Source organism: Equus caballus, chromosome 14, assembly GCF_041296265.1.
Source record: "Equus caballus isolate H_3958 breed thoroughbred chromosome 14, TB-T2T, whole genome shotgun sequence".
In the NCBI taxonomy this organism is placed as follows: Eukaryota; Metazoa; Chordata; class Mammalia; order Perissodactyla; family Equidae; genus Equus; species Equus caballus.
The window spans coordinates 76,030,256-76,053,791 of record NC_091697.1 but is presented as its reverse complement, the minus strand read 5'-3'; the positions used below and the strand labels follow the sequence as shown (position 1 = coordinate 76,053,791).

Here is a 23,536-nt window from a genome sequence, read left to right as displayed (position 1 = left end):
TTAGTGAAAAATAACTATATTTTCCAAAATATAAAAATACTTAATGAGAAGAGTGGCATTGTTTTGCAAATCTCTTCACTACTTGGCTTAACAGAAGACAGTTTGATTCTCATCTGCTTCTGCATCCAACTTGTTTTGTTTCAAGTAGAGGAGAAGATGCAGCCTCACTCAGTTATGCAATTGGAAAAGGGAGAACCTCACACACGCCCTGAAAGAGGCTCAGGGACCCCGAAGGGTCCTCTGATCACACTTCGAGAACCAGTGATCTGCAGTAGATTGGAAAAATAATTACCCTTTTCAAAATTACCTTTAAAGAAAACTTAATTCTGAATTAAAATGAATAATTACATGAGAAGATTGCTAGTCCAAATGATCTGGTCTGTTCTGAATATTCCCAGAGTTTACATAACTTAACTCTCAAAGAACTAAAAAAATTTTTTTAAAAATTTTAAAGGCATACCAATATTTAATATGTGTGACATAATATAGTAAAAAATAAATTTGTTTAAATTTTTTATTTGTATTAGAAAACCTTTGTTTATAAATATATAATGTGAAAAAATTAAAGGATCCCACTGTTGTTTTATATTGATCAGAAATATGGGAAAACCTTATATTACATAAATGCTCAATGTGTAGTGAGAAAAAATAGATTTGAATACTAACAATCTTGGACACACTCATGTCCTTAAAATTTTTTAAAGCATTATGTAATAATGAAAAATATATTTATTTTGTATTAGTGAGGAAACCCTTGTTGTCCTGTAGAGAAGATTGTAATAATCATAATCTATATTCACTAAATGATTCCTCTCATATGAGGAATCTAAAATAGTCAAACTCATAGAAGTAGATAATAGAGTTGTGATTACCAGGGAATGGATGAAGGGAGCGATGGAGAGTTGTTCTTCAATGGGTATAAAGTTGCAGTCGTACAAGATGACTAAGTTCCAGAGATCTGCTGTACAACATAATACCCATATTTGACAATAAGGTATTGTTCACTTAAAAATTTGTTAAGAGGGTAAATATCATGTTAAGCATTCTTACACTAACACAACAAAGGGATACAGGAAACTTTTGGAGGTGATGGATATGTTTATTACCTTGATTGTGGTGATGGTAACACAAGTCTATACATATGTCCAAACTCAACAACTTGTATACATTAATTATGTGTGGTTTTTTGTCTACCAATTGTACCTCAGTTAAGCTGGAAACAATAAAAAATTTAAAAAAATAATAATGATAATCTATATCCCAATTTTCTTCAACAGCATCTACAAAAACTTAAATAGAGGTGAGCCAAGAACTGTTTGGCAAAGACCCCTCACCGTCGTTTGCCTGAGTTAGCAATGCTTCTCTTTCTCAAAGATCTCCCATTTGATGCAAATAGAATGTCTCTCGTTCAATAGCAAATTTTCATGAAATTTATGATTTTTTCACTAGGTAAAAGAACTTCTATAGAGTCTTCTTCCATTATTCCATTACCCCCAGACCATACTGTCTACATCGCATGGATTGGGCTGTCTGACATCACTGAATGACCACTGGCAGCCCACGTATCACACTGTCATCCCCTGTGCAGGCTATAACAAATCATTCTTCATTTCATGTTAACAATAGTATGAATCTTTGAAAGGCTAGTGACTTCAAAGTCTTTTAGAGTAAGTCCATTGTTTGAATGTTAGCAGTATTTCAACCCATAGTGAAATGATCTTCCACTGAACAATGGAATTTTTAAAACAAATCTTGTGCAACTTATATTCTTTTATCTTCTGATGGCATTATGTAGAGGAGTCTTATACCCAAAATTAGATTATAGTCTTCCTCTGGGAAATTAGATTTAAATCCTATCGTCTGGGAAAGACCATAATTTGTTTGTTTGTTTGTTTTTTCATATGTCCCACAGTGTTTAATATGGGATTGAGCACATTAAAAACTATATTAGACCCTTACTATGCACTATATATTCATTACATATGCATTCAAGAATACTCTCAGAGATCCTTGACTCCCCAGGTCCAACACATTTTCTTGTTTTTAAATAGATCAGATTTTTTTTGTGCCTCAGACATTTGGAGAATATGGTGAAAGCTGTGGATCCTCTTCCCTCCCACAAAACACATAGATTGGAGGAACTGCTTTATCCAAATCTCTACTCCAACCTTTCATGTTAACTACAGCCATCATTTTCTTAGACCTCTTTACTTTCCTTCAACTTGTATCACTGGTGACATCAAACAATTAACAAGTTTACCGCCCAGAAGTAGAGAATAACATTGCAGAATCGAGGTCCATATGCTAGGTCGTCTGCTAGGTTCTTTCATCAGCTAAATGACTGCCCGACATCAGCTGTTCAGTAAGGCGTTCAAGAGTTTCTAGAAAAAATTCTAAATTGCCGTTTGGTAGGTTCTGTTTGGGTTGTTGGCAAGTAGTCAAATTTTTGAAAATTAAATCTGCTGATGACTAAGGTTCATTGAAAATTAATAATTATTAATGAATGATTTATTGATTAGTCTGGGATGTGGAAGAAGCAGACACAGTAATACTTAAGGACCTTATGTAAATGTAAAAGGGAGGGAACAAATACTAAAAGCATTTAGCAAGGGAATCTTCAGTGCCTGCAAACATCTATTCTTTGCGAGAACCAAAGCCCTGGTCAAGGAGAGGACCCATGACCTGTTCATGGCCCTGTCATGGTAACGTGTCTCCTAGCCACAGGAGCATGCTGCATAGGTCTAGGAAACAAGCGAGGTGTTGGAGAATGCTACCTTGAGTTTGGATATATACATGTGGAGAGACTCTCTTTTCTCTTTTCCCTTTGAAATATGAGACTGAAGAATATAGGACTGGGGCTTCTGGTGGCCATGTTTCCTGCCATTTGGAAAGGAGAGAGGGAGGAAGAAAGAGTGGGAGATGGAGAGAGAACAAACTACATTGAGTCTGAATCCCTGTATTTAGTTCTGTCTGATGATAGATTCACTCTGACCTCCCAGTTATGTGTGGTAATAAATTACTTTTTTGACTTAAGCAAGTTTGAGCTGGGTGTTTATTACTTGTGACTATAAAAGTTTTGATCAATGCATAGTTTGAATTGTGCAAAGTAGCTATGGTTTAGTGTCTGGGTGAAGCACCTTCCGAAGTACTTTAGTCATAGAGCATTGCGCGTATCGAGATGTGCATCTTCCTTTATTCCTCCACTGTGAAAGTCCCAGAGCCTATCAATTTGATGTACAGTCACTTAAGTCAGGTTATTTCTTACTAATGTTTTTTTTCTGTTCACAGTGAATCCTCCCTCATATGTAACTGCCTCATATTAGTTGGCAGTTATTAAAATGCACAGATTGTATCTTCATCCTCTTGTCTTACTAAAAATTTATAAGTGATGCTGCATTTTTATACTGGAAGTTTATGAATATTTTAAGAAGTATGCTGAGTTGCACAGACTAGCGTCCATTCAACATATGTAGAATACTTTTTTTTTTTTTTGGCTAAGGAAGATTGGGCCTGAGTTAACATCTGTGTCAGTCTTCCTCCACTCTATATGTGGGTCACTGCCACAGATGGCTGACAAGTGGTGTAGGTCCATGCCGAGGATCCAAACCTGTGAACCTGGGCCACTGAAGCAGAGCACATCAAACTTAACTGCTATGCCACAGGGCCAGTCCCAGTAGAATACATTTTTGTTTTGCAGTATTGTGAATTGATTTTAGTTATTTGGTTTTCTTGGGCAAAAATATGTTAAAACACCCTGAGCCTTCTAATTGACCATATGAATAACCAAAACTTTTATTATTGTTTAGGAAGCCATAGCATAACCATATAGCCATTTAATGTTTTATTACGTACAGTGGTGAAACAGGAGACTTGAAAAATCTCTTACTGTATTGAGGACTCTTTAACAATTTCTTATAAACATTTTTGCTTCTCATAGAAACTAGAGACATTTATAAATGGTGACTGCTATCTTTAAATAAGGTACTCTAGGCTCTGGCAAAATTATACTTGCCAGAAAAATAAAATAAAATATATTTATACATTGCAACAAAGCAAAATAACATATAAAGTTTGTAAAATTCCCTTGAATATTTCTTCATTTTTTAAGAATATATCCTTGTTGGTTATTTTCATTAGAGAATAAAAATTAAATGAATGGATATTGTTTGTCATTATCTTGAGTGTTGTGATGGGGTTTCCCCTCAGGCCCACCCCTGTTGCCTCAGGAGATGTAACGTAAAGGGTAGAATTCATTCTGCATTTGCAACAGCCTTTTGCTTATGACCACAGAGCTTGGCTGTGAAGTGCCATAACCCTCTGCATATCCATTCTAAAACCACATGAGCTCTGCCAATCAAAGAGTTCTGAACAGCTCAGATGGCAGAGACCACAGGAGGAGTGCAAGTATTATCTACATGTTGTTTGGATGAATTTTGTTGGGAGAGGAGGACACTAAAACCTTTTTGTCTAGTATATGACTTTTATAGATCTGAAACTCCAGCTCATTGTAATTAAAAGAGTCCATCACTAGCATAGAGAAGAGAAGCACTCCTACTTTTGGAATATCCTAAAGTTAATGGCTACTATCTCAAAAATAGAGATGAAGTGGTGAATCAACTAGAATTCCTTAATGGCAAGCAACAGAAACTAACTGTGGATAACTTAAGTAGGAAAGGAAATTTACTGGCTCACATAATAAGAAAGTTCAAAGGGCAAACTATCTTATACATTACTGAATCCAGTGGATTATGTTTGGTCAAAAGTACTCATTCTTGATCTCTCAGCAACGTTTTTTCCTTTATTGGCTCCATTTTCAGTAAAATGGTCTCCATATGTTATCAAAAATGGTCACTGGTAGTGGCAGACTCTGTCCTCTTCTGCTCTCACCATTTCAGAGAAAAAGATACCTCTTTATTGATTATTTGAGCAAAATTTCCAGGGAGGACCCTGACTGGGATGATTTGGATCTGGGGCATATCCCTGACCCAATCACTTTGGCCAGGAAAGAGAAGAGTCTGATTGGTTAAGCTGGGTTATGTGCCCATCTCTGTGTGAGAAAGGCAGGTGAAGTGCTTGACAGCTCCAGTGCATTTGAGTCAGGGATGCATAAAAGAAAGGAAGAGAAGGAGGAGGAATAGGTTGAGAGGAACTTGTGCCTTAGTGGTGACAATGACAGCAATGACTTTTGATAGGAAAGGGGCCATGCAAGGGGTTGACAAGTTGTGACCCATATTTGTAACTAGTTCTACTTTGTTTCTGAAGCTGAGAGAGAAGACATGGAGCTGGGAGGAAAAAGGGAGGAAGGAAACACAAGAAAAAACCCTTAGGAATTAACCTCTGCCAATGACCTGATTCACCCAGGTGGTTATTGCCGTTTCTGATTCTCTGCTACAATGGAGATATTACTAAGGTGGGAGTTTCTTTCAGTTTCTCTCTTTCGTTTTGCCTTTTAGGTGGACAAAAAAATCGTAAGAACTGAGATAGGAGTTCTTCTTCGCCTCTCACATCCAAACATTGTAAGTGGTTTTTAACCTACTGTTTCAAATAATCTCCAGAGTTACAGAATGAGATCCTTGTTCTGTACTGTACATACTGATAAAGAGCAGGGAATTCTCCCACCACCGTTAAGTGGCCACCGTGGCCTAGCTCTGGTCTTCCTCATCTGATCACATTTTTCAATCCTTTAGCTGAATAAATCTTAAAAATTATACCCTTTGAAAGAGTTTCAAAATGGACAGATTGGCAATATATACTGTCTTTATTTTCATGCATAAAAGGACAACTGAAAATTGGAGAGTTTTGTTTCCCTCTTATAAAACACTGGCCTTTTCTTTTTATGTGCCTTTCTTATTAATATATACCATTGCTAAAAAAGCTTGTGAAGAAAATGCATTGCTTTCCAAAGTCATTCCAGTCTCCTTTGAGAGAGTATATGCTTCAGAAACAATGTGAAGATTCAAATAAATGGTGTGCTTGAGTGGGGAAAATAAAGTATCTTTAGAAGCTCTGCTCTAGGCTATGTCCAGACAAAGGCACTGAGAGAAAGGTCTGGTGAAAAGCTTTCTTGAGCCAATGAAGTGAAAAGAACAAAATCATTTTCCAGGCCATAACTTGTTTTTATGAATTGAGCCAACTTCTTAAAGAAAATACTCATGTCTCTGAGAAAGTTGTGGTAGCCAGGAGGATGACCTGCAATGCATGGTTTCTAGGCAAAGGGCATAAAACTTAGTATATGAGTTAGCAATGCATTCAGCTATAAATAACAAAGACTTGAATATGGTGGTCTAAAAAAATATTTTCCTTATAAGAAATCAGAAAGCAGACAGTTGCTAGCATTTGTTCAGCTCCTCAGTGAAGCCATCCAGGACCCAGATGCCCTCTATCCATTGGTTCTGCCATCCTCAGTCCACTGGTTTTCACCCTCCTGCTTTTCCCTCATGGTCCTGAAATGGCTGCTCCACGGTCTTCACAGATCTTTAGGTCTATATTTAAGACAGAAAGAAGTGGAAATGCCTTATCAGCAGAGTCTGATGAGAAGAGTAAAAGCTTTTCCAGAATTTCCAGCTGCAAAATTCTCTTCAGATTTTATTGGCCAAAGCTGGTCACAGGATCACCCTTAACTGCACAGAGACTGGGAAATTGGGGAACAGGATTATCATAAGTGGCTGAGCCCAATCATGATCCATAATTTGAGGCTAGGCACATCGCTTCCCTAAGCAAAATCAGAGGTCTGTTTGTGATAAGGTAGGGGGAGAAGGGCTTTGGGTAAGCAGTTAACAAAATTTGCCACATACAATCACCACTTTTATATTATCCATCTTTTTTATTTCAAGGAGAAGTCAATGTGGAATTTTCCTCAAAGGTGGATCAGTCCTGGTCATTAGATTCTTGCATGTGTATTGAGGGAAATATCCAAAATTGGATGGACTATCTGAATATGATGAAAACCCTGTTATGGTCAGTCAAATCACTGTCACCACTATGTGTCTGAGGGTCCCTTCACCCACCAGCAACTTTTTAGCTGTTGAGGGATATCATTTCCACACAGACAGACTTTAACCGGGTCCCATTCTACCTCAGACACCTAATGTCAAGTTCTTTCCCAGGAGAAAGAGACATTTGTGTCTTTAGCAAACACGAAGCTTTCAAATAGTATAGGAAGTTTTATTTGTTTGCGTTTCTTTTTCTTTAATTCTGGAGCAATTCAGAAATTGGAATGTTTTGGCAAAATTTAGGAAGTGTTTCTAAGGCGAGTATCTTTCAACTGTCAAAAGGAACAACATAAAACTCAAAAGGATCTTTGAAGAAATGAGGTAACATAAAAATAATAGGAGAATGACAAATGGCTGCCTGCTACTAGAATGAAGAATCTCTATTAACAGTGATCCAACATCTTACTATTACAGAGAGTGTTGTTTTAGCCATGGTTTTAACTATTTCCTAGAAACGTGAAAATAAGGAATTGGTGATTTTTTTTTCATCTCTTTCCCCAGATAAAACTTAAAGAGATATTTGAAACTCCTACAGAAATCAGTCTGGTCCTAGAACTCGTCACAGGAGGAGAGCTGTTCGACAGGTGAGTTGATTCTGGAAATCTAATCACAGCAAAGTTTTGCTTCTAGTCACCAAAAAAGAATCAAAGGGAAATTTCTCCTGAAATTTTTCATAATGACATATCACACCAGTTGATGGATTCTACCAAAATGAATCTTAAGAGGAGTGTAGAATGGAAGGAGAGTGATATTTGATAAGATGTGCGTAGACAAAAATTTGGGATGCTTAGTGAATATAAGGAGAGAGACACTAACATCTATTTCTTTTGCAAACATTTACTTCCCCAATAAAAAATAGAATTTCTAAAGTCATACTAAATCTAAACTAAATAGTAAGATTTATTAGAATATTTTATGAGAAAATATGTGGTGAAAGTTATGGAAAGTTACACATGTATTATAATAGTATTCTTTTTTTTTTTTTTTTTTTTTGTGAGTAAGCTTGGCCCTGAGCTAATATGTGTTGCCAATCTTCCTCTTTTTGCTTAAGGAAGATTGTCACTGAGGTAACACCTGTGCCGATCTTCCTCTACTTTTGTGTGTGGGATGCTGCCACAGCATGGCTTGATGAGCGGTGTGTAGGTCCATGCCTGGGATTCAAACCCATGAACCCCAGGCCACTGAAGTGGAGCACGTGAACTTAACCACTATGCCACTGGGATGCCCCCTATCATGCTATTGTTTTTTATGACCTGAAAGCTCACAAAAATCAAAACTCTTCAAATGATTACTTTTAGGCCTACTTTCTCTATTAGGCCATGTAAAGAGTTCCAAGTTACAGAGTAAAACATATTCTGTTATATTATAGCCAATTTTAGTTGTCTGTTCACATGCTCATCACTCAAGGCAGAGGTTTTGAGGATGGCAGGGAGTATGGCTGGAAATCTGGTAGAGCATAACATAGGCAAACTATACAAGAGACACAAGCTTTACGTTTCCATGGCTTTCCCACCTTCCCTGTCTTCTCAGGAGAATTCTGTTTTCCCTATGGGCTCTTGGGGGCTTTTTGCTGTGCTCATCAGGGTAATCAAAAAAGAATGGAATTGGAAGAAGACAGAGTCTGAGTAGGCATATATTAGAAATGCTAAGAAGCTATGCACTGATATAAAGGTCTTATTGGTTAAAGAATGTGTTAAAAGAGAAGTGGGCTGCAGGCAGAAGACAGAAGAGAGATTGAGAGAACTGTTACTATAGCCTGAGTGCCTGGAACACAGTAAATTCTCAAAAACTATTTGCTGAATGAATGAGCAACCAGGACAACGAATGGACTCTGAGGAGAAAGATATCTGAAGCGGGTAGGTTTAGAATGTGTTGGGAGAGGAACACTCCTCCCCTTTCTTCCCACCCTAACTCCACGCAGTTAAATTTGCTGCCTCTTCAAGAGCTTCCACAAGCGTTCATATTGATTTTTAAAGGCTCTGTCCACGTTTAGTATTACCCAGTGCAGATTTGGATCTTCAAGTAGGAAGGCGCAAAATGGCCCAGCTTGATTGGAGCTACATATGTAACTTCAACAGATAATATCAATTTTGTTTGTATATATGTTCAAGTTTCCTTAGAAACTTCAGAATTTAAATTTTAAAATTATAACATTTAAACTATGTTCATTCTTTTCAAATAAATGATTCCACTGAGAGAAGTAAGCGTTAGAAGCCTAAAGGCATATACTTCTTGTGGCAGTTGGCTGATAGTCAGACTCATGGTTCTAAATCCTGGCTTAAGGGACAAATAACTAACCTAGGGTGATTTGCCCAACTTCTCTGAAACTCAGAACAAATTTGAAGCGGTTCTGTGCTGGTCAGGAAGCTGAGACACTGATCCACTATGAGGACTGTCTTGTTCTAAAACCATCATGTTTCCGTCTGCTTAGTCAAGACCCTTCTGGACTAGCTTGTTTGAATGTTGCCAGCATTTGCCAGTAATGACTCCTTTTTCAACTCTTCTTTAGCTGACTCTTTCATGGACATGTTCTTCTTTAGGTACATTAATAGAGTCTATTTATAGTTGGATCCTGCTGGCCTTGGAGCCATGAGATCTCTCTAAGGAGAACTTATATATTACTCTGCAAATTATGGTCTATCATGGAGAAATCTCATGTTCTTTAATTGTAAATAATTTCAGGACAAGGATGTCACACTAAAACCTGTCATCTACCAATAGCACTTCCTATTTCCCTACCTACCTCTATTTGTTTGCATTATTTTGGAATAGAGTCTCTTTTCTTCCCTCTTTCCCAACGTTTCTTTCATTAAAGAATTTTGGTTCTCTAATCTTGTAGTCTAGTTGATTTTGAAGAGATAGAGTTAGTTCAGCTCTAGATACAAATGAAAAACTAAATGCTGTTGATAAATTTCACTTACAGAGATAAATGGATGAAATATTCACATTTAACAGGAGACATCTAAAGAATGGCAGATAGCCAGTAAAGCACTCAACCACTCTATAAACTCTTAGTGGTCATAGATGATAGACTTTTTTTCTCCCTGAATGCTGTTGTCCACATCATCACCATATCTGAGATGAATTTGGTTTTTCCATTAAGTTACTTGATTCTACAGTTATCTTTAAAATTGTATCAAGCTGAAATATATCCTACATTATTATCCATGTATTGCTTTCTTTCTTGAGAGTTAAAAATCATAATATGGTCTCTTTTTCCTGTACTTAGGTCAAAACCAAATTTACTTAATTGTGATGATAAAAATTCATTCCTGGTCTAATGATGACTCTAATAGTATCTAATGAATGAACTAATGGAGCAATTAATGGAAGGATAATCATGTTAGTCCATTAAAGTCAAAATGGTTGTATTTTATTAGCTAAAGATCTATTTTATGGTGCTTCTAAAAAAATAAACATAGTAAAAATCCAAGTGGAATCTGCTTTTTCATGTAGAATATAAATCATAAATTGCATAGGACAATTGATTAAAATTTTGGAATAAAGTCAGTGTTTTTTTATATCCAAGAAAATCCCCAAAAATAGCTATGCAAAATTATGACATCATGGGAAAAAGAAAACTAGAAATTTTCTGCTCCATCCTTCTCAATCTAGTCACAACTCTTAAAAAATTCATTGAACTTTTTAAATGGACAAGGTGTAAGGTTGTTTGCTTTAAGAGTAAATTTTCAAGGTTTTTTTCCCAGCAAATCACTGTATTTTAAGGCAACTAATTCAGCAGTATCCTTATCTTCTTCTAATTAGATTTAAAAATTTTTTTGGCTTTTTGTCTAACTCCAGTATCAGCATGTCTTGTGGATTTTTAAATTTTCTTGTTTTTTCTGTGTTCTTCTTGTGTTTTGGCTTGCCTGATGATGCTTGTTCAAATGCCAAACATTATGTATAAAAGGTTTTAGAATTTGAGGTTTTAAGTATTTTTGCCTTCCAAAAGAACAGATTTTCTTTTGCTGCAGCAGATAGTCGAGGAAAGGAACAGATGACTTTAATTCACTCAGGTATAGGGCTGATTCAAAGCGGGGCCCCCGAGGTCTGGTCTGTTTCTTTTCTACTCTTCGTCATAGGGTTTTGCTCTTTAAAGGTCCTAGTTTAAGCCAGGGGATTTTGCCAGGGTCCTCTTCCTTGACAGACCCTAAATGCCAACGTCTGTTCCCGCCACCCTGTGAGGTGGCCAGAGCTTTGTTCAGCTTCTCAGCCTGTCAGCTGCTGATGTGGGATCAGGAAATGCCTACAAAGGGAAAGCAAGGGCATCAGATGCTAGGTTTGCTTTGCTGAGTTTTTCTTCTCTCCTGGATCTTGGCTCCTGAAGCCTTCACTTCCTTGGTAACTCTCTGATGTCTTCAAATATACTTTTAAAAAATATTTTATCTGGCTTGTTTTCATTGTTGTTACCTGGAGGCTTGTCTACTTCACCATGGCTGAGGGCAAAAATTCAATACATATGGTTTCAAAAGGTCTTTCACAGACACTAGCGCGTTTTCCTCTTTTATGTCAACCCTTTGGGGCAAGCAAGATGAAAAGCATTATCCCCACTACACAGATTTGGAAACTGAGAATGAGTACAAGTAAATGATCTTCACAAATTAGGCAGCTGGACTGTCTGCTGGTCCAGTTCTTTCCTCTTCATATACCGTCTTTCTTATTAAATATAGTCCATCTCTTTCACGTAATTTCCAAGAAAATAAACAGTTGTTCATTTGGTTTAGAGATAATCCATGATGTATTGTGGAGAGTCCATGATTTATTGGTTGTATATATGCAAAGGCATCTGTGTATTTAACCCACTAATGACACTTCACGGTTTTTGAGGTATTATTATCCCTGTTTTTTCAAGAGCATAAACTGAAGAAATTGATAAGTCATATAGTCAAGCTTGAAGCTCATATCTATCTGACTCTGAACATTTTTTTCATGTTTTTTTTGTGTATGGGTAAGATTGTCCCTGAGCTAACATCTGTGCCCGTCTTCCTCTGTTTTTTTTGTGGGGGACACCACCACAGCATGGCTTGACAAGCAGTGCTAGGTCTGCACCTGAGATCTGGGCCTGCGAGCCCCAGGCTGCTGAGGTGGAACTCATGAACTTAACCGCTGCACCACCGGGCTGGCTCCTGAACCATTTTTTTTATTTCTCATTTTCCAAAAACTGAAAATAGTCTTTTTGTAAACTACAACAAGTCATCAATATGCAAGAGAAGTAGAGGCTATGTTTGGGGGCTTTGCATTTAGCCTATTAATTACCTGACAAAGTCAGAGTGTATCAGTCCTAATAGTCATCTCTACTTCAACATTTTCAGGTCTCTTACCCTTGGTAGAAATAAATGGAATTTTTAGGACATTGTCATTAGAGAAATATCCCAGAAATAGAACTTAGAGTTTTTAATGACTCAGTCTAGAGCTGTGTCATGGTTGGTATTTTTGTTAACAAAACTCAGAACACATCTGAATTTGTGAAGACTGTTATGCCAAAAATTAGTCATTAATGTAATTGTCTAAAGCGAAGATCTATAAAATCTGATTGTGTAAAAAATATAATTAGTCACTATAATAGGCGTTTTTGAGTGCCTATTAGGATCCTGGCAGTGGTAGGGCATTTTACTCACCATGATCTCATTTAATTCTCACAGCAACACAACACGCATAGAAGGTAAGCCTTGTTATATGCGTTTTATAGACCAGATAACTAAGACTCCGAGAGGTCCATTAACTACCATTAGGTCACTCAGCTTATATTGGATCTAATAATAAAACAACAATAATAATAATTAAATGAGATTGGACTCAAGGATGTCAGATTCCAAAGCCTGTGATTTTTCTACCATGTCATGCTGCTGCTGTGTAGGCAAATGCAATACTCTTATACTTAAAAATAAAACTCAAATTAGTAATGTAACATCTTGTTCCGATTGAGTGTTGGCTTAACTTAAACATTAATATATATATAGTTGTTTTTCAACCACGGATATTTTAAATATATCTTCTCTTGATGCAGCCTTATCTGGCTTTATGGGAAGAAAACATGTGCTTTGATTTGGACTAGATTTATAGTCTGTTTTTTCTAGAAGCTTGGCTATAAAAGGAAAGATACAGATGAGACAATAGAAGAGGACACAGGATAGATAGACGCTTGTTTATTACTTTAAGCTGGCACTCTGGGAACGCATTAATTTGCTTTTGGGAAGGAGCCCACAAGATGGAGAAGCAGGAGAGATCTGCGTGAGAGGAACTTATATTTCGAACAACATCCTGCAGAAGACACAGAGGGAATAAGATCTAGAGTCAGTTAAAAGTGTTTGTTTAAGATAGAAAAAGTTGCTCTCTTTCTAAGAAGCAGAACCAGTCAAGACACAGAAGGATCAAAGGACCTAGAGTAGTCAAAACAATTTTGAAAAAGAAGAACAAAGTTGGAGGACTTAATTATGGGGGATGGAATATGATTCTACCCTATTTCCAAACTAATACGTTAGGCTATTACACTTTTCATGGATGTCGGAAAAACATATACAAGCCTCAGGTCAGAGACAAAGGACTTGACTACTCATGGCTCAACAAGCGTCATGGGGATCAGCAAGTTTGTTTCATTTCCCCTTGCCCTTCAGATTCCACGGGGGCAGCACAGCAGGCCCAGATAGATACTTTCACATGGAGTGGAGTAGTTACAAGAGAGAAAATAACATAAATATCCATGAACTAGTAAATGAATGAACAAAGTGTACAACGGAATATCACTCATCAGTGAAAAGAAACGTTCCTTTGATACACACCACAACATAGATAAAGCTCAAAATCATCATATTAAGTAAAAAAAACAGACAAGAAAGAATACAGATTGTATGACTCCATTTACATGGAATTTCCAGAAGGGGCAAATCTATAGAGACAGAAAGCAAAGCTGTGGTTGCCTGCGGCTGGGAATGGGAGTGTGTTGGGGGCAGGGAAAGTGTAAGAGGTTTAAGTAATTCAGACTTGATGGGCTCTATTTTTACAGTATTGCTGTAGAAGAGAAATTTACCTCCTAACCATGGGTGGGAGAGAATGGAGTAGGGTCTCGAGGAAAGAAGTGGTGAAGTTGGAAAGTGGGAATGTGAGAACACACAAGGGCGAGAATCAGCACTTGTGAGGAGCACTGAGGTTCTGCTGAGGCCAGATTTGGAGTCTGGTCTGTGGTATTTTATTTTGTTGGCTAAACCTCTCCATATCTTTCATGCAGTTTTTGACAGCATCTCTTTTTCCCTTGGTTTTTATCCTGCTTTTTTATTTTCTCCTTCTTGATCTCTTTCCTGAGTTCTTCTTCCTCTTTCCATTCCTTACATGTCCACCTTTCCTAAAGTTCTTCTTACATTCTCTGTAAGTGAATTGGACACTCTCCTTGGGCTTCAGCCACATTGATGACTGCTGCCTCAGCAGAGATGAAAATGGCATTTTCAACAATTTGCTAGACATTTTCACTTACAAGTCCCACAGGCACTTCTAAATCGATAGTCCTCAAATGAACTCAGCATTCTTCCCTCGACACTCAATCTTGCTTCCCCTCCCTACCTCTGTGAACTGACTTTACCAATTAAGCTAGTCAGCATTGATTTCTCCCTTTTCCTCTCACTTCTCCCTCCCGTAATTCTTTCTCTGAGCAGCTCCAAAATCCATTCCGTCTCCCCCTTCCCATTGCTGCTGCCATTTTGATCCTTCACATTCTCTTCTCCATTGCAGTAGACTCCTAACTGGCATTTGTTTCGCTCTCTTCCCTCCATCTGTTTAAAGCACAGATTTGATCAGGTCAGCCCAGAAAGCAACTCTCTACTTTTGGTTCAGGTCAATAATTTTAAACATGACAAACAAACCCACTTACAGTCTGGCCTCACTCTACCATTCTAGCTTCACCACCACTTTAGTCCCTTCTCACCACCATGTTAACCAGAGTACATTGTCTTCATCCTCAAGGTGCTCTGGGTCTAGAAGACAGAAAGTAAAAATGTAATATGGAACCTCATATTATTTTTTAATACTACCATCACCTCCAAAAAAAAGTGTATTAGGGCTTATAGAGACACCTACAATATCACAAGATAAAAAAATAAAATAAATGCAGACAAGGGACTAAAAAGAAAATAAAGATAAGAATCCGTACACAAAAGACATATCATAAGATATTTTACATTTGCTAGAGGTCGGCCGCAAATTTGTCTGTAAGAATTTATGGGGGGATGATAAATGCTATAATTGGGACATAAACACGGTACATTGGGCACAAAATAAGGGGATTTTTAAGTCAGAAATGGCTTCAGGGAGGAATGGAATCTTTTGAGCTCCATCTTAAGTGAGAAATTGGAAGTTAGCAGGTAAAGGGTAGAGGAAAGTGATGTCCAAAAGCAGAGCACACTGGCAGGCTAGATGTGAGCATCTTAGTCTCCGTTTTAGAAGCTGTTCTAGTCAGGAAGCAAGCAGTTGCTAGGTACTTGTCAAATGAATGATTGAATAAGCACTGTGCCCTTGGGCAATTTATGTAACATCTTTGGGTCAGGCTTTTCATTGATAGTATGAGGGAATTGCACTAGGAGTCCCTTAGGCCCATTCCTAGGTCTGCAATTTGATTTGGCCTCCCTTCTCCTACACTGTCAACTCCCTGGCCAGCACCACATTGATCCACAATTCCCTCACTCTCTCCCTAGCTTTCAAATTTAACATGTGCTAGTAGTACCTTTGAAACTATCTTTTTTAAGCTTATGGATTTAACACTCTTTGAGAGAGTTCTTAGAAAAAGCATCAATACAGACCAAGATGCCCTCAATGAAATGAGAAAAAGCAGTGAATGAAGCTTATAAAGGAGTGGCGGGTTTTACAGGGTACAGTGGAATTCATTTTAATATACTTTTGTATGTAAGAGCATTATTACAAGGGCAGCCCTTAAGACTTGGTTTCTCATATTATTTGGGGGTTTTATCCTATGTCATTCAATCCTTCAGTCCACACTCTTATCAGACCAACGTCTTTCTCGTATAAACCTACAGCCGTCTAATAACAACTCCATTTAAGAAAAAGCTGTCCTTGATGGGGAGACAGGGCTGCTCATCCATGTGCCAGGAAGTCTGAGAGCCTCAGGATTTGATCAGATTAGAGCTCTTCAGCTGCATTGCCCGTGCTAACTGCCAGGCTGGAGATGTGCACAATTCAATTTGTGGCAATTAAGGTGACGGAAGCACATGCAAAAAAGTCATATTTTAAAGCAGAGCCGTGGGAGAGAAATAGGCAATGCCTGTGTTTTCTCATCGTCCAATTTTAAAATGATGAGAAGAAAAACAGTCTCAACTGTGGGGAAGAGGAGCCTCTGGGCTAACACAGCAAATGGTGGAAGTACAAGGCATGGTTCGGAGTAAGAGGGCCTGTTGAGGCCAGAGAATTGGATCCTGGGAACCTAGAGAAACACGCCCTATTGTGCTTCCTTCCCAGATTGCCAGATGTCGGCTAGGCCCCTCAGCCACTGAGGGACCTGTGGGAACTGGGATCCCAGGGCAGCCTTTTGGGTCAATGTTGTGATTAAAATCCTAGGAGAGATTTTGTTTTTAGCACTGAGTCTTCTAGCCCAGCCCATCACGGAACGAGGGAAATTGTGTGGCATAGTGACAAACTACATGACCCTGGGCCTTTGAAAATGATCTTAAGATGCTAGTATCATCTTAACTGCTTTATTATTTTACGAAACATGAAAAGCATGAAAAATTAGTTTGTTAAATCTGAAGAGAAATATAGCAATAAGTATGTTTAAATATAAAAAACAAAAATATCAACTGCAATTATCCTCCTATTTTTATAGCTCTAAACTCCTACAATGATTGAATAGTTCATTGCTTTTAAAAATTGAAGCCATCAGTATATTTTGTATAAAGCTATAAACTCTTGCTTGTTTACACATGGTTCAATTTCATTGGCAATGTTTTTGAAATTTCAGCTAAATTTTATGTAGGAATTGTTATGTACTGCTTCATGAAACAAATACTGTATTTTGCTGAATTTAAATCGCTTTGAGTTTGTTGAAAATGAGTTTCTAAAAAGATTCATGTTATTATAATAATATCTAGAAACTATGTGACGCTGAGTTTATTCCTAAGGCCAGCAATAACCTTTCTACCTATTGCATTTTGCTTTGGGAAGCATCTACATGACTGCTCTCCCTCTGGATCCATGGCCAGTGTACTTGGGATGAGGACCACTTCTCAGTCCAGTGCTTTTGTTTCCCATGATAAGGAACACAGGCAAAGGAGTGGTCCAGATGTCCCCAGTCTGAAATTTTTCTGGCATCCATTCTCTTGGCAATTAGTCTTGATTCTACAAATATTCATTGGCTGCCTACTATGAACAAGGCTTGGAGCTAGGCTCTGTGGGTGATCAAAGCAACAATCTTGTGAGAATTTTGCCACAATATCCCAAAGAAGGCATTGGCCAAACACGTCTACTGTAGTCATGCTACCTATATGGAGAGAAAAAGATTGCAGGATTTCATTTTCCTTTGCTTGGTCACTAATATCTTCACTTGCAATCTTAGTTCAACAAACCTGCATTTGCAACTTGAGAAGTTCACTGCTATTGATCTTTCTAGTCAGCCACAGATGGCCTGAATGGTAGTTCAACTTATAAAATATTTCAAGTGAATGTCTAAGTTCCAGAAACTTAACTCTGTGACATGACACTCTGATGAACAAATCAACTGGGAACAAAATTCCTTTTAGCAGAAGGAGCCTGGAAGAGAAGCCGTTGAGTTCTGATGGTAGGGCCACACTGTGGCATGCAGAGTTCACACTGAGATGAGGTGGGGAAGGCGCCTGCATTTTGTGTTCCTGCCCCACATGTCTACTCTAGAGATGTTTCTGACAACAGATTTAATAAATCCCTTGGCTGTACAAACCTTACTGTAACATGCATTACATCTATGATGATGTTAATAATTTCTCCACAATCTGTGGTCTCATCTGGTGCAGGACCCAAATCTTATTCTTTATTTATCCAGGAAGTACCTGGTTCACATTAGATAGTTAGAAATATTGGTTAAATATCGCTACCCCATCCTCACACTCTGATTCTTACTGTAGTCTTGGTCCTTTTTCTTAGAACAGTCTTCATCCTCTCTGATCCCATGCTCCTCCCCAACACCAATGCTACCCTCAGCTCCTACCCTCGCTGTAGCTAGAAAACTTCTATACACCTTTCAGGGCCGAGCTGAGACACAGCTACCTCTGGAATCTTTTTCCTACCCTGCACAGCCTCCAAAATAGATTACCTGTCGTTTCTAGGAGCTCTCAGGCCATTCTCTAATACCTCTGTCACAGCACTTAGCATACTGTGTTGACTCTTACCTATCTACTTATACCAAGGGAAACCTCATGAGTACAAAGCCACGTCTGGTACACTACTCAGTGCCCAGCACATAGTAGTCATTCCATAATATTTACTGAATAAATGGATATATCTGTTAGAATGCATCCTCTCCATTAACTAAATCGAATATTTCAGTAATTTAACATATATCGTGGAAAATTAGTGAAATCTCCATTAACTGTTCTTCTTACACCTACTCCTCTTCCCTTCATTCTACCTGAAAACAGCTCCTAAGAAGATTCACTCTTCAGCCAGTCCCTGGACCTTCATATAAGGACATATTCTGAACACAATTAACCCTAAATCATACCCAAATGAAAATACATAAACACCATATTTAGGCCAAAGCTTGAGACCTCATAATAAACTAAAATATAGAAAGGAAATTCTAGTTGGTGAAGAACTGCCTCTCTAAGAGTTGGGGATGCCCTAAGAACTAACATGTATTTAACAGACAAGGAAGGTTTCTCATCAGGGATGCTGCGCATGGTTGTGCTGGCTAGGTCTGTAAAACCCCAAGGAGTACTACTTGCAGAGACTAAGCTATGAGTACCACCCCGTGGAAGAGTACCACAAAGCAGTTGTGGTAAAGCTCTAGCCTTGGTGAGTGACTTTGAGGAAAATCCACACTGTTTTTTGCAGGCCAGGAGATAGTTGATTTTATCCTCTTCTGGGGAGAATGGGAAGTGGAAGGAAAGTTGACTATGAGCCATTCTTTTCCATCATCTTTGTAACAACTCCCTTCCTTTAACAGAATTGAAGAAAGTCAAGCTGCTGAGGCTGTAGGTGCAGCGCACAGAGGAGACACTAATTACATATTTGTGTTGACTGATGGATGTACCACAAAATCCACATGTAGAGCAAAATGCAGAGGATGATGTAATGGTAGCCAAACTTCTCAGTTTACTTTGACACAAGAGTCCTTCTTTTCTCCTTCTCTTGTACTTATTTTTAAATGTTCAGAGAGTATAATTCAAGAAATTATTTCAATTAAATTTTTAGTAAGTAGGCTATGTAACTTAATCATGAATTGGAAAAATTTGTATTCTTGTAAGGAAATATATGAAAATTGATTTTCAAGAACCAATTAATAGTCATCCTCTGAACATTGTAATCTATTTTCACAATTTATTAACCCTGTTACATAACAGGTATCCAATAAATAAAAAGGTGAGGATGGATATTTCATCTTTTGTCTTTTAAAAAGATGATGAGTTTGTATTTTTTTGATAATCTTCTAAATGAGTGAATGGACAAAATAAAATAATTGAAATTTTTGCAGTAATGCAGTTTTTATGAATTTTGATAATTATGATCATTGAAGTATCTTCTTGTAATATGTCTTTTTATTTTTGTCATATCTGTTCTGTTCTGCTTTTCCTCACCCTCCATCCTCTGTTTTGGAAAATTTTCTAGATTTTAAATTCAACTTTTAACACAAACTACTTTGAGAACTTACACCTTCTTCCCACAACATTTATAAAAAAAGAAAGATACTTTCTGAAAAATAACTGTGCTAGTTGAGATATTAACAGCCTAAGAAAAATTTCAGTGCAAAATTACAGAAATTGTTGAAGTTTTGTCTCTTTCGTGTTTTGAATTGACGTTTTTCAAACAGGTCTTTAACACAAACTTTTTATCAGCTGAAAACATTTTCTTCAAATTGGTAATCTACAGTGCTATCAAAAATGTGTTTTGTCCTGAAATTCTGGGAAGATAGAAACAGCAAGAAGGTAGTTTTTCAGTCTTCCCAAATATCCCCATAAGAGCAGACAGAGAAACCAGGGCAGAAAAGCCAAAACCCTCACAGACAATATCTATAACTAAACCAGATAACAAGGTATCCCCGTGAAGCCTAAAATACAAGTAAACGAGGACAAACTTAGGACAATTGCCAGAGCCATGTGGTATTAGCATCTAAGTAAGAGGAAGCAAAGGAAGCAAGGGGACATGTGATGACCTGAGAACAGGAGAACACTCCAATCTCCAAATCATTGGGAAGCAGGATGGGCCAAGACAAGAGGAGGAACTGAAATTGTGAGGGCTTTTTGCATCCAAATTTCTGAGAAGCGCAAGGGCTGCACCCACAGTAAGGTGTGAAGAGAACAATGTAGTAAAGGCCCTGAGAACTCCTGAAACTAATATCTGAAGCCCCTTCAGGAAAAAGCCCCATATTTAGGAGAAGCTGCTGGGAAGAGACTCCAAAAATCAGAGTAGAGATGCTAGAGGCAAGGAAATAAAGTTCCAGATGGAGGAGAGGAGATCTCAGACAGCATGAGGTCATATTTTTGAATGCTTCATGAAAATAATCAGAAAGTCAAGTGCCGTGAAACTGGAAAAGATATCTTGACCAATCATTCTGTCAAAAGGTGGAGAAAACGAATCTGACTTAAAAATAAGCAGCAACAGAGAGGTGTCTCAGTTAATTCCAATACAAATAATTAGGAGAGCACAGAATAAGGATCCTTTAGGCAGTGAAAGCACGTCAGGAGTATATGCCCACAAAATTGATGAAACTGTAACTTAATATTGCAAAATAAACTAAAATTAAGAGAAGCCTAGAAGAAAGAAAGATGTAAATCAAAAGTAGAAAAATTCTTATATGTGTATAATTGCACTCCCCAAAGAAGAAAACCAAAGCAATGGAAGAAAATAAATATAAAGCATTCTGATTCAGGAAAACATTCCTGAAAGTAAGAAAGAAAAGACTTTAACTTAAAGAATAATTCTTCACCCACATCCATGCAAAAAGAGCAAGTCATTTATTTGGAAAAGAAAATGAGTTGGATGGGGGTGAGGGGAGAGGAGCTACAAGTAAAAGGAGAATAAGACACATATCAACCAATCAAATTGTTTGGACCTAATCTGGATATTGATTCAAATAAACAAACAAATAAATTTTAACATGTCTGAGACAATCGGAAATTTGAAGCATTGCATATTTGATAATATTAAGAAATTATAATTTATATCCACCAGAAAGGCATTGTAGTTATGACTTTTAAAAGATCTTTTATCTTGGGGCTGGCCCCGTGGCCGAGTGGTTAAGTTCGCACGCTCCGCTGCAGGCGGCCCAGTGTTTCGTTGGTTCGAATCCTGGGCGCGGACGTGGCACTACTCATCAGACCACGCTGAGGCAGCGTCCCACGTGCCACAACTAGAAGGACCCACAACGAAGAATATACAACTATGTACCGGGGGGCTTTGGGGAGAAAAAGGAAAAAATAAAATCTTAAAAAAAAAAAAAAGATCCTTTATCTTTTAGAGATACCTCTTTAAATATTTACGAATTAAATTATATGATGTCTGATATTTACTTCAAAATAATGAGGAAGAATAACTAATTGGATAGATAAAATAACATTGGCCATGAATTAATAATTGTTGAAGCTGTGTGACAGTTACATGGGATGGTTCATGGTATTGTCTACTGGGTATATGTTTAAAATGACTTGCAATACAAAGTTTAAAAACAAAGAAATTTTTGTCCTCAAATAGGATAGACAGTTCAAGCCTGGGCAAAACAAGTGATTTGCATTTTCCTACATAAACCCAAAGATTTCTAGAGTGCAAATCTATGGAAATCCTTCCCCTGGTGTTATGGTAGTCTGTTGTAATTGTTTAGATACATCTTCTTTCATGTTAATTCAATTAACCGCATTTAACATCCATTCAACTGAATGTGCGTGTCTGAGAAGCTTTTCATGGTTTCTTTTTAGGATTGTGGAAAAAGGATATTATAGTGAACGAGATGCTGCAGATGCTGTTAAACAAATCCTGGAGGCAGTCGCTGTAAGTATGAAGTGATAGCAGCATGTGACCTTTGGTAGTCTCTTCCTTTTACAGAACCGTCATTTAAGAAGTGTGCATCTGTGATAAGCCGTAAAGTTGACCTCAAAACAGTATGAAATATTTATTAGAAAATATGTTGAATAAATTTGTATTTCCTATTGACTACCCAAATCCGAAAGATGCAGTCCTCCTATGTAAAGCCAAAGTTTGTTAAAGTAATTTCCATTCTGTCATTATGATATCAAATCAAGCTTTAGTGCCTACAGTTGTTCTTTTCTCTTTCTTTGCATTTCTTGAGTCTGTTTCTTTGTTGTTTTCATTGTTTGATAGGGAAGTGGAGGAAGGTTGAATGTGATAAGTATAGACCTTGGAACCACAAAGAGTAATTGATTTTTCTTTTAAGATAAGAAATGAGTGAATTAGAAGGAAAAATTCTGACAATTTTATTTTTTAAAGGAAGAGATATAACCTAATATTTTAAACTGGAATGAAGCTTTATAAGTTATGACAGAAGCATGCACAGATATTTACCAAAAAATATAATTTTGAGCAGCTTCTTTGGATTGCGTGAATAAGGAAATATTTGGCTAAATAGATAAAACAGACTCCACTGGTGAAAACCTTCCCACGTATTTAATGGTTTCTAATACATGCTGGGACACTTTGGTGATTCATTTATTGAATAAAAGCCAGAACAAATTATTCTCTGAGCAAACAGGATGGGGCCCAAGGGGAGATATTTATCAGGATCAGTTAAAGACAAATACATAAAACATGCTCAGAGTTAGGATATATTCTATTATTCGGAGTCAGTAGTCTAACTAAAATCATTATTCAATATTTTGAGAAATCAGCCACAGTGACACAAGCTTATGTCCTATGAGTTTTACCCACAACCAAAACAGAAAGGAAGGAAGGAGAGGACGGAAGGAAATCATAGCAATGTTCAAAACAGAGGGGAAAGAGGATAAGCAACTTCAGACTCAGTATATTCATTTAAAGATGTATTAGGTGTTGTAAATCTGTATATACATATCTACTCCTTAGCTAAATACTAAAATCAAAAACAACTGACAATACTAGGTACTCAATAAATATTTACTGAATAAATAAATAAACATTTGTCAAAATAAGCGAAATAGCCACTCTTCCGTATTCGTCTTCCTAGATGAGAACACATTTACTGAAACATGCTTACTCTCATTTTGTTGCTGTTATTCCATATGAAACAAAGCTATATAACTTGCTTCAATTCATGAGATTCTTTTCTGCTCTCTTACTATCATTTAATTTTTTTCCTGTCATTCCAAACTCACCTTCTTCAATACATTCTTTCTTTCCTCCATCCTTTTAGGTCAGCTCTTGATTCT

At 37.4% G+C, this 23,536-nt stretch overlaps 1 protein-coding gene across 5 annotated transcripts in view; it reads left to right on the top strand.

Moving 5' to 3' along the window:
* The window catches only part of CAMK4 (calcium/calmodulin dependent protein kinase IV), a 235,305-nt gene that overhangs the window by 139,015 nt on the left and 72,754 nt on the right, over positions 1-23,536 (top strand). For all 5 annotated transcript variants that reach the window (XM_023617871.2, XM_070234457.1, XM_070234456.1 and 2 more), the window contains 3 exons: positions 5,454-5,516; positions 7,494-7,576; positions 22,094-22,166. In XM_023617871.2, coding sequence (XP_023473639.1) covers positions 5,454-5,516; positions 7,494-7,576; positions 22,094-22,166 — 219 coding nt within the window. The remainder of the gene's footprint in view (positions 1-5,453; positions 5,517-7,493; positions 7,577-22,093; positions 22,167-23,536) is intronic.